The sequence below is a fragment of the Ursus maritimus genome, unplaced genomic scaffold (genome assembly GCF_017311325.1).
Source record: "Ursus maritimus isolate PB19 unplaced genomic scaffold, ASM1731132v1 scaffold_27, whole genome shotgun sequence".
Taxonomy (NCBI): Eukaryota; Metazoa; Chordata; class Mammalia; order Carnivora; family Ursidae; genus Ursus; species Ursus maritimus.
The window spans coordinates 5,084,079-5,096,313 of record NW_024425230.1 but is presented as its reverse complement, the minus strand read 5'-3'; the positions used below and the strand labels follow the sequence as shown (position 1 = coordinate 5,096,313).

At 47.0% G+C, this 12,235-nt stretch overlaps 1 protein-coding gene across 2 annotated transcripts in view; it reads left to right on the top strand.

The window, feature by feature from the left end:
* CHRNA7 (cholinergic receptor nicotinic alpha 7 subunit) overlaps positions 1 to 12,000 on the top strand; it is a 104,893-nt gene extending 92,893 nt beyond the window's left edge. For both annotated transcript variants that reach the window (XM_040642664.1, XM_040642662.1), the window contains exons 6-10: positions 2,241 to 2,408; positions 3,404 to 3,598; positions 4,555 to 4,641; positions 7,380 to 7,489; positions 11,482 to 12,000. In XM_040642664.1, coding sequence (XP_040498598.1) covers positions 2,241 to 2,408; positions 3,404 to 3,598; positions 4,555 to 4,641; positions 7,380 to 7,489; positions 11,482 to 12,000 — 1,079 coding nt within the window. The remainder of the gene's footprint in view (positions 1 to 2,240; positions 2,409 to 3,403; positions 3,599 to 4,554; positions 4,642 to 7,379; positions 7,490 to 11,481) is intronic.
* The last annotated feature ends 235 nt before the right edge of the window (positions 12,001 to 12,235 follow it).

Below are 12,235 nucleotides of genomic sequence, written 5' to 3'. Positions count from 1 at the left end.
GTGCCCAAGCACTGTCTTCAACTTAAACCTATCAGTCTTTGTTCTTAATCTAAAATCTAAACTAGTTAAAGTTATCCTCCACATATATTTCTAGATAACCAAGTATTTTTCTCAATATTTTTAAGATTTTATTTATTTATTTGAGAGAGAGCGAGCATGAGTGGGGGAGGGGGGCAGAGGGAGAGGTAGAAGCAGACTCCCCACTGAACAGGGAGCCCAACATGGGGCTTGATCCCAGGACGCCAGGATCATGATCTGAGCTGAAAGCAGATGCTTCACCGACTGAGCCACCCAGGCGCTCTAGTATTTTTTTCTCAATTTTTAACCTAAGGAAATGCCCACCCTGCTCCTTACCAAAGATGCACACACACACAGACGCATGTCCCTTTTATATTCTGCTTCTAAACCCTTCATCATTTTTATGAATTTTTCTGTTTTTTACATTTTTTACTTTTCTGCTATTAGAGTCTGAAGGCGCATAGACACGGTAGGAGCAAGTTTACAGAACTTCTAATTCTTTGCACAGAAATCCTTAAGATGAGTCTTCAGAGCAAGACGGTTGGTCTGTGAATTTTAAAAGACAGTGAAGCTTCAGCTGAGCTTCCTTTCTAGAGATTTTTCCAAAAAAGACCAAGCTTGTTCTGGACAGGTGTAGCTATAGTTTGGAGGAGCAGGATGGGCTGAAGCCCTCGCTGGTCGCACCCAGTCTAGCAGCCTCAGAGCCTACGTCTCTGCTTCTTGAACGGGACACAGGCGGGTCAGCACAGTGTGTGCAGGACGCACTGGTCAAAAAGACATGCTGAACATTAAAAACATATTGTCTAGCTCACCAACCCTTTCTAGGAAGAAGAGGCACTACATATTATGAACAGCATACAAGGTTAGAGACCCAAGGGGTAGCTCTGTGTTTATTTATTTATTTACTTATTATTACTTCCATTTTTTTGCATATTTATTGAGGTGTAGTTGACAAATGAAAATGTAATGAGGTGTACAACATGACTTAATATACACATACACTGTAAAATGATTTCCACAATCAAGTTAACACATCCATCACCTTACTTGGTTGGGTTTTGTTTTGTTTTGTTTTTCATGAGAATGTTTAAGATCAACTCTCTTAGCAGATTTCAAGTATACGATATTATTATTTTTTTTATTATGTTAGTCACCATACAGTGCATCCTTAGTTTTTGATGTACCATTCCATGATTCATTGTTTGCATATAACACCCAGTGCACCATGCAATACGTGCCCTCCTTACTACCCATCACCAGCCTATCCCATTCCCCCACCCTCCTCCCCTCTGAAGCCCTCAGTTTGTTTCCCAGAGTCCATAGTCTCTCATGGTTCATTCCCCCTTCTGTTTATCCCCCTTCATTCTTCCGTTTTTTCTCCTACTGATCTTCCTATTTCTTATGTTCCATAAATGAGTGCAACCATTTGATAATTGTCTTTCTCTGCTTGACTTATTTCACTTAGCATAATCTCCTCCAGTTCTATCCATGTTGATGTAAATGTTGGGTAATCATCCTTTCTGATGGCTGAGTAATATTCCATCGTATATATGGACCACATCTTCTTTATACAATATTATTAACTAGAGTCACCATACTGTACATTAGATTCTTCGAACTTTCTCCTCTTGTAAATGAAAGTTCATACCCCTTGACCAGCGCCTGTCCATTTCCCCACCTTCCCCAGCCCCTGGCAACTCATCGTTTCAATGAGTTCACCTTTTTTTTTTCCCTAAAATCCACATGTAAGTGAGATCATACAGTATTTGTCTTTGTCTGGCTTATTTCAATTAGCATAATGCCCTCCAGGTTCATCCATGTTATTGCAAATGACAGGATTTCCATCTTTTCTAAGGCTGAATAGTATTCTGTTATGTGGGTATGTGTTTGGGTGTGTGTATGATTTGATAATCTTTTCCATTCATCCATTGATGAATACTTAGCTTGTTTCCATTCCTCGGCTATTGCAAATAATGCTGCAGTGAACGTGGCGAGTGTGGGGGTGCAAATATCTTTTCCAGTTAGTGATTTTTATTTCCTTTGGATATATACCCAGAAGTGGGGTCACTGGATCATATAGTATTCTATTTTTAATTTTTTTTTAGGAATCTCCATACTGTTTTCATAATGACTGCACCTCCAGCAGCGTGAGAGTGCTGTGTATATGAAGCCCAGCTTGGTCCATTCCCGTTGGTTTTCTGACTGTTTTGTTGCCCACGTAGGCATATTCAAGAGCTCCTGCTACATCGATGTGCGTTGGTTCCCCTTTGATGTGCAGCAGTGCAAACTGAAGTTTGGGTCCTGGTCTTACGGAGGGTGGTCCTTGGATCTACAGATGCAAGAGGCAGATATCAGTGGCTATATCCCAAACGGAGAATGGGACCTAGTGGGTAAGCCCGACAAAGACATGAGACTAGCAGCCTTGTAGAAAGCCACTTTGTATTCCTGTGCTGGCTTTAAAAGTTTGGGATTTTCCACTCTGCTTTTCAGTGTGAGCATTTATTGAACCCTGCAGCAATCTCTATAATTTACTGAGAGCTATACAATGTGAAACAAAAAACAGAAAATTCGATGATTTCCATGAGAAACGTGCAGCTATTTAAACAAGTCAGCGCTAGTACAGGCATCCCTATATTATTAGAATCTGCTCCATTCCTGAATCAGGTTGGATAGCAAACTGCAGTTCATGAGAACCTGCATGTGGTGATTTTATATAGAAAAACAATAATTACACTTATAATGGTGTTAAGCTCATAATGTATTATTTATAATCATGCTGTCTTAGTCCCTTCAGGCTGCTAAAACAGAATGCCATAGACTGGGGGGCTTATAAACAGCGGAAGTTTATTTATCACAGTTCTAGAGGCTGGGAAGTCCAAGATCAAGTCCAATGTCAAGGCAGACCCAGTGTCTGCGGAGGGCGGACTTCATGGTTCATAGCTGGCTGTCTTCTGGCTGTGTTCTTACATAGCAAAAGAGACTAGGGAGTCCGCTGGGCCTCTATTTAAGGTCGATAATCCCAATCATGAGATCTCTTCTCTCATGACCTACGCACCGCCCCCAAAGGCCCCATCTCCAAATATCATCACTGTGGGGGTGAGCATTTCAACATATGAATATTGAGGGAGACCAAACTTTTACTATATACCACATTTAGTTGCAATCCATTAAAAAAAAAAATCCTCCCAATTTGCTCCAGTATCACTATGATATTCCTGAACAACTCAAATGCACCAGAAGGAGTTTATTCAAATACTGATTGCCCAGTTTTTTTGTTTTTTAGCATTTAACAAACTCCATGGTTGCTTGTATGATATACCCATTAAAATAAACAAGCAGGGTAATTTTATTCAGACACGGTTCCTTTCCCCTGTTGCTCATGGAGGCATCCCAGGCAAGCGGAGTGAGAAGTTCTATGAGTGCTGCAAAGAGCCCTACCCAGACGTCACCTTCACGGTGACCATTCGCCGCAGAACCCTCTACTATGGCCTCAACCTGCTCATCCCCTGTGTGCTCATCTCTGCGCTGGCCCTCCTCGTCTTCTTGCTCCCTGCAGATTCAGGGGAGAAAATTTCCCTGGGTAAGTGTCCTGATCTTGGGCGGGAGTCTGAGACAGGATGGGAGGGCCTGGCCTTGAGGTCAGCTCCATAGGGATCACCGTGCACGGTGCAGGACATGCCACGGCTCTGGGGGCATCACACACTGACCTCCCAGCCCAAGACATTGCCCCGCCACCACTGCTAGATGCCCAGTGCACTCCTGAGACTCTGTAGGATCCTCTGATCCTCCACAGAAGATGGGAATGCCTGGAAGAGGCCACTGGGTTCTGTCCTGAGGGGCCTTACTTTCTCCTCTCCTGCCACCCTGTCCTGTTCCTTGGGGACAGCTGGCCAGCATTTGTTATGGGCAGGAAACAGTTTGGTTAGCTTAATATCAGTTTGCATCTGTATATCACTGTAACAGGGTAATTCCTTACCATCATCCAATAGGAAGATAAGAAAACTAAGACTTAGAATGGTGAAGTGAATTTCTCAACATCTTAAAGAGTCATATTTAGTACATGTAGAAATCATCCTCAAACCCATATCTCCTGACTGCGAGGCTCAGGCACGTTACGTGACTTATCCACGGTCACACAGCTAGTAAGTAACAAAGTCAAGAGCAAAGTGAGGTCTTAAGATTGCATGTTTGGTTTTTTTGTTTTTTTTTTTTTTCCCTGCTGTATGTACCTCTCAATCTAATGTAATTAAGAAAATGAGAGATAGTTGTGTTAAGTTCAGTAATTCATTCTGTATTGTTGTTCTAAAGTTCCGGCTTCTAAACTTACCTCCATCTGAAACTCTGGTAAATGATGTGAACAGCCCCCAGAAAAATGGCCATGCCCACACAGACAGAGAAGACTGCATCTGGTTTCAGGATGTCACTGGCCCCTCCCCCACACCTCCCTAGTCTTTGAACCTCAGATTAGGCACAGTTAGATGGAATTGAGGCCTTATCATCTCTTCTGTCTCAGGCACTGCTGTGTTCATGTTTCAGGGATAACCGTTTTACTCTCTCTCACTGTCTTCATGTTGCTGGTGGCTGAGATCATGCCTGCGACATCCGACTCAGTGCCCTTGATAGGTAAGCAAGTGTCGGGCCTCTCTGGAAGACACGGGCTAGAGAGGGCCCTGGAGAGCCACATGGCCCCAGGAGGAGTGACTTTCTGTAACTGTTCAAGTGACCTATGGCCTCTGCTCACCTGGGCACCTGTAAGGGGGGTGTGGGGAGTCCAGCATTGTGGTTTGGCTTGAAGGGGCAGAAGTGCACCCTTTCTCCCATCATCCTCCCCCTCACACTTGTTATGCAGCCAGAGATTTTACCATTAGAGATCTGTTACTTTAGCTTTGAGTCATTGTTCTTCCACAAATCCTTTGTCAAAATGGGAGGAGCTCATGTTTTAACTCTCGGCCATTGTTTCCTGAGGTACCTCAATGTCTCTGGATAAAGTTAAAGTTTGTGAGGAAATGTAAACAGGACAAATATGTTTTGGCCAAGACAGATGTAAGGCATGACCTTCTGCCCAGGGCAGGATGACAAGAGACAGCATCGCTTGTGGCTGTGCCCCTCCCTGGACTGGAGTAAGCAGGAATGTGCAAAGGGGTGCTCAGAGTTCCGGCAGTTGGGATCCGGTACTCTGGCCCCCGCGGGGGTACTCAGCAGTCCAGCGGTCAGGGTCTGGTACTCTCGCCACCACACCCAGGGCTCTGTTCCTGGTCAGGGAACCAAACCTCCAAGCCAGTTTTGGAAATGGGGAGCAACAGTCTGATAGTGGATATTAGGTTTAATATGAGAATCACTCCTCCAGTTTGGTAATGGAGTTCAGAAAGAAGAATGGAGTCTATGATTATTCCTGTTGGCACAGGCCACCAGAGGGCCACCCTATGTGGTTAACAGGGGAGGGTAGGAGTAGGGGAGCCTATTTCTCTTACACAGATACTCCCAGGCTTCACAAGCTAAGAAGCCACAGTTCTTCTTTGTTCCCTCAATGTGTAATATTTTGGCCAGAGACAGTGTTGGTATGAAAAGCCTTTGTGGGTATTCCTAGTTCTCTCACCACCATCCAGAGGGCGAGGAACCATGTTTCAGCTTGATGGTCTGACCCACTCTTCCTACCTTCCAACGCAGTGCTTTCAGTAGAGACTTGCAATGGAAAGCACCCTCCGTGGGGCAGTGGGCCTTGACTGATGGACGGGTGGGGAAAAGGCATAGTTGATGCATAGCCCATGTCTAGAAAGATGGGATATTGTTGGCCTCTGACCTCTGTTGTTGAGATTTCAGCTGTGGGATCCTTTGACCCTGGATACCTCCACAGGTCACTGTCTTAGTTGGCTGGGGCTGCTATAAGAAAATCTCTCGGACCGGGTGCCTACACAACAGAAATGTATTTGCTCACAGTTCTGGAGGTCGGAAGTCCAATACCAAGGTGCCAGCAGGTTCGACCTCTACTGAGGCCTCTCTGCTTGACTTGTAGATGGCCACCCTCTTGCTGTGCCCTCTCAGGGTGTTTCTTCTCTGGGTGATTCCGTGGTACCCCTTTGTGTGTCCAAATTTCCCCTCTTACAAGGACACCAGTCAGATCAGATCAGGTCCCACTCTAAGAACCCCATTTTAACTTAATCCCCTCTTTAAAGGCTCTGTCTTCAAATGCAGTCATATTCTGAAGTACCAGGTAGTAGAGCTTCAACATAGAAATTTTAGGAGGCCACAACTCAGCCCATAGCAGTCACAGTTTTGTTCACCCTCCTTCCCCTTCTTAGAGGTCCTTGGTGCTAACTTGGAGTCTCAAACATCCATCTCTGGCAGCTTCTCACAGGTACCTCTTGGTTCCCCCAGGGGGACAGTGAGTTCCTTTCCACCTGGAGAGAAGTAGATGTTCTTAACCGAGCATGTGGCCATGCACTTAGCCTCTGAACCAGGATGTTCTCTGCTTCGAGCTCAGCCCCCTTGAGCTGAAAGCCACACCGAAGGTTTAATAATCAGAGTTGCCAATCAAGGAATGTCTTCCCTTTGCCAGGCTTTCTTCTAGAGCTTTGGCTCCTATAATTGCTAATTCTGCACCAACCTTGCCAAAAGAAGCCATTGCCATCCCTGTCATACTGGTGAAGAACCTGGGGCCCAGACAGGCTGAGTAGCCTGTCTAAACTCAGAGATGTCTGAACTCATGCATGGAGGCAATGGGTTAGGGGGGAGCTGTTTCAGATACTCCATGCTGCTTCTCACCTGGGCCAAGGTGGAGAAATGCGTCCTTGCCCTTCGGAGCTGGAGCTGATATTCTCCCCTGGGAAAGTCACTGTCTTTCATGTCTTCCTCAGACAACTGGCACCTCCTCCTATCTCTCGTTAGATGGGACCAGACTCGTTTTCCACACTAATACTAGGTACCCAGCCAGTGATGCCCAGGTGTGCCCTTGTTACATCCCTGCCTCCAGCATGTCCCTGGCCTGCAGTTATCATGATGGGGACCAGACCCTCACTACCTCAGTGTTCTCAGTTCCCATAACAGTCCACAGCTTTCTCCTGGGAACAACCTTATTGGCATCCTGTGTAGCACTGTTAATCCTCACTGGAGGAGGAGGCTGATGGCGTTCACAGAAGTGCAGTCAGCCAGGCCAGGCTGCTGACATGGATGGGAAAGCAGGTCTCCGTGCTCTGCCTGCTGGGAATGTGGGCAGGGGGTCTGCACGCCTGGAGGCAGCCCTGCCCTGCTCTAGGCTTCGCTGCCTGGTCCCAGGCAGTGAGAGAGTGCCGTCTTGGTCTGCCTGCCATGCTGTGATGCTTGTGGAGGGGCTGGGGCTCACCCTGCATCTCTTGTCTCTGCAGCCCAGTACTTTGCCAGCACCATGATCATCGTGGGCCTCTCCGTGGTGGTGACGGTGATTGTGCTGCAGTACCACCACCACGACCCTGACGGCGGCAAGATGCCCAAGTGGGTGCGTTCCTCCTGCCCTTCCCCACAGGGATCAGGGGCCCTTGCCGGGGGCAGCTCCACAGATGAATTATCTATTTTAGAAATCCCACAAACAGTTAGTTTTCCTAAACACAGAGCCGTGTTTTCCATACCACCTCACCTGTCTGCACTATTGCATTATCCCTGGACCGTTATGGTGAGCATGCTCATAGGGGCCCAGGGCACTGTTCTTGCAATCTGACATTCCAGAACAGGGCCCACACACTGACTGCTCTGTGCATGTTGCTGCCAGAATGTTTCTAGAACTACTTTTGCACGTACACAAAGGAGAACAGTACAGTGGTTGGAAGCAACAGACTAGCTCAGCACCCCGCCATGTGGTTGGATCTTCCAAACAGAATGAGGAGCAAATAGGGTGAGAGGGAGTGAACCATGTAATAATACATGCAGTCAATACACATAGGAATGTAATTGTACCACAGGCCTATAAAAAAAAAGGTTAGTCGTTACCAGTGGGGAAGGGGACTAGGATAAAAGCAAAAGGATGAAAGATAAATTATTGAATATCACAGCCTGTTGTGTCAGCCTGGGGGCATGCCACACCTTCCTAGCCCCTGCTTAGCACCATGCACTGGGAGGTGGGCGGATGCTTACCCATGCTGTGCCCTTCGGTGTCCAGGATCTGAAGCTGTATGCCCATCCTCACCTGACACTCAGGAAACCTTGATTAGGGCCACATGTGGCCTGGGCTTTCCTCACCTCAGCACAGTGTGACAGCACCCAAGGCCAGGGGAAGGATGCCCCCTACCCCTGATTCTTAGTTGGGCCCTGCAAACCTTCCAGTGTTCTTGTCCAGACAGCATGGCCTAGGGACAGTAGGTGCTAAAGGAACCCTCTCACATCAAAACAAGTCTTTGTTTTCTTTGGAGACCTATAACCTTGCATCCAAGTTCAGAAGGGTGTCTAAGACTCCCCAGCATGCCAAATGCAGGTGCAAGAAGTAAGGTGCACTTTGTTAACCTCCAGGAACAGAGAGTTCCCAGGCCTTCTAAAAATATTCATTGTGCAATAATTTATAGTTACGCAAAAGTGAACTTAGGAAAGACCAATTAAAAAAAAAAAATGACTTTACCAAGTTGCTGTGTCCTCTTGGGTCCTTTTCCACAGCAAATTCATACACTTAATAATGACTTTCTCTCATAGCTCATTGCATCAGCAGTGGAGTGAGCTCCGAGAAATGGTGCTGTCTCCCACACATGTCACATCACTGCAGTCTGTGGGCATCTTTTGAAAAGGTCCCTCCATTAAAAACTGGGACACATTTGCACACATTCACCTACATTGTCATCTGACTTTTATAACCCTGACACACTTTCTGTCTACCCTCCTTCCATTTGAAATAGGTAATACATTCACATGTTTCAAAAGTCAAAATAAAAGTAAAATCATACGGAAGGAAATCCTGCTCTCATTCCTGCCCCTCACCACCAATACTGATAGCCATTTTAAGTAATTTCTCCATTATCCTTCAAGTGTTTATTTATGCAAATGTAAAACTGAAAACACATATTATTATTTCTTATGTTTAAGACATGAAGACACAAAACCATTTTTAATGACCTGGTAGTACTTTACTGTCCAGAAAAAAATCTTAATTAAGAGCCTATGCTAATTATTCACCTCTCAGCACAGGAGTGTATTAAAACCAATGGTTGCAAATGGAATATGAAGCTTGTATGTCTCGCTTTCATTTATGTAGCCTCCTGCATTTTTCTTTCTTTCTGTGTGTATTTGAAAAATAAACAGCCTCCAACTTTTATTATGATGTGTTGCTATGAAGAAGATAGTGCCGATGCCGTGGCATTATGTGACATTTACACAGCCAGACACAAAACCATAACCTAACAGAAGAGGTCATAAGCACAGTTTGATAAGTGCCAAGAGGATAATTTCATCCTTTGAGATGCTTTAGCTTTGAAAGCTAATGATTCAGGCCATGGAATTCAAACTAGACTTGCTAGTATGGATCGCATTAGCTTGAGATGTGCTCCAGGGTAGGCACAGACCCCCTCTCCCCAGCCCCCACACACACATACTCCACGTGTCCCGCTGTCTCTGGGTTTGGACGCACTCATTGCCCAATGCATTCCCTTGAGCTCTGATCCAGTCTTCCCAGTGCCTTCCAAGTGGGGGTTGGGCTAAAGTCACAGGAGTTTTGAAGAAGACCTCGTAGACCCTTTTACAGATGAGCTGTGGAAGCATAAACACATTGCTTTCGTGTGACCTCGAGCCAATTTATCAGCTTCTTTGAAGCCTCAGTTTCTTTATCTGTAAAATGGGTGGGGGGATTATACTCCCTTTCCAGAGCCCCCGAGAGGCCCGGGTGTGCCAGCATGTCTCGTGAGCCTCCTGTGGAAGGCCAGACTGACCTGCAGATTCCCGTGGGGCCATGTGTCCCTGCCCCTTACTGATCACGGACAGCCCTCTAGGGTATGCAGACAGGCTTTTCCAGGCTCTGAGGTTTGTCCACAGGGTGTGGGCAGGATACACACAGTGCCGTCTGCTCGGAGCAAAGGGTGTCTTTACAGCTGCACTGAACCTGCTCTTAGGCCTTCTTGTTCTTTTCATTGCCTGTCTCCAGACCGGTCTACTGCAGTTATCTCTAAGATGCCACAAAAAGTGCTACAGACACAAACGTCACCACTTACTGCCTGTACTTACAGATGGGAAACATACCTGTTATGTTGCTGATGGAATTTGCCTACAACCATAAACCAAATTTAATGTCAGTATCTGGATAATCCCAGCGAAAGGGCCCACTGTTCATACACTTGTCTAAATAAGCTTCCAAGACTTTTTTTTAACCTGGATTGAGGCTTCACATGGCTCCTTCTTTACATTAGAGGGAAAAACAAGAAATATCAGTGATTTCTCTCCAGCATCATCTATGCATGTAGGCAGTATATGTTGATAGAACACTTTAAACCAGAGGTCAGCCAACTATGGCCCACCAGCTGCTTTTGCAAATAATATGTTATTAGAAAAAGCCATGCTTATTTCTTTAAATGCTTTCTTTGACTATTTTGTACTTTAGTAACAGAGCTAAGTAGTTACAACGGAGACCATATGGACTTTATTATGTGGCCCTTTAAAGAAAGTCGGCCAACCCCTGCTTTAGACTTTTCCAAGTACTTTCCTGCACATGATCTTACTCAGTCTTCACTGTAACCTAACGACTTAGGTTAGAGGTTCCTAAACCTCCCTGTTTCACAGCACCTTTAGTGTCTCAGGGATTTCTTTCACAGCCCCTAGGGCAAAAGAAACCCCTAATGGCTCTCTTTATTAAATTGGTCAAAACAAGAAGTATTTACGCCCTGACCCCTGGGCACCTGTTGGTACAGCACACCTTTTCAAATCTTAGGAGGACAGTGCCCCCATTTTCTGTTCCACGTTGACTTTCTTGGCACTTCCTTTTCATCGGGACACAAACCTGCTTTGCAATGATATGCCATCATTGCAAGGGACCCGATGTTACAGTCGGAACTGCTTCAAGCTAGGGGTTAATGCAGCATCTCATAGGTGTCACAAAATCTGCAGGGGTGGGCCCCTGCGAGTCTGCATGACGCTGGGGTGCCTCACGGGCAGTAAGTATGAGGGTTACTAGTGACAGATGAGGAAAGGTTGGAGAGGGAAAGTGACTTGTCTTGTTCACACAGCTCAGGGAGGGTGCTTTTTTGCAAGACAGCCCTCTCCTCCCACATGCCTGTCTGCCCCGAGACTGCAGTGTGCCTGCCACTGAGAAATCCGCTCATTCCCAGGGTGACTTTCTGCATTGGTTTATTCTAGGCTCACATTTGACTCAACCATTGCGACGTGTTGGCACTGCTTGCCTGTGTAAACTCACCTGGGAAGGAGTGGGGGCCGGTCTCCCCCAGGATCCACCACTTAGGGCTGGGATCAGGACCCGCTGATGCTCGCTTCCGCCTGCTCCTAACCGCCCTGTTGTCTCCCCAGACCAGAGTCATCCTTCTGAACTGGTGCGCGTGGTTCCTGCGGATGAAGAGGCCGGGGGAGGACAAGGTGAGGCCGGCCTGTCAGCACAAGCAGCGCCGCTGCAGCCTGGCCAGCGTGGAGATGAGCGCAGTGGCAGGACCGCCCACCACCAACGGCAACCTGCTCTACATCGGCTTCCGCGGCCTGGACGGGGTGCACTGCGCCCCCACCCCCGACTCGGGTGTAGTGTGCGGCCGCATGGCCTGCTCCCCCACGCACGACGAGCACCTTCTGCACAGCGGGCAGCCCTCCGAGGGGGACCCGGATCTGGCCAAGATCCTGGAGGAAGTCCGCTACATCGCCAACCGCTTTCGCTGCCAGGACGAGAGCGAGGCCATCTGCAGTGAGTGGAAGTTTGCGGCCTGCGTGGTGGACCGCCTGTGTCTCATGGCCTTCTCCGTCTTCACCATCATCTGCACCATCGGCATCCTGATGTCAGCTCCAAACTTCGTCGAGGCCGTGTCCAAAGACTTTGCTTAACCTGGTTCTGGTCCCTGGCATGTAGGAAACACACAGGCGATGCCGTTGGCTTGGGGAGAATTTGGGGTGCTAATCCCACAGCCACACTAGACGTGAGGTTGCCGAAGTACCTGTAGCCTCGCTGCCAGTCATGTCCGTTACAGTTTCCTTGTTACTTTCAGTAATAGGATCTCAGCACGTTTTTGTTTAATCCTCTCAGATGGGCTGCTTGATATTCTTGGAACATCCTTAGGGT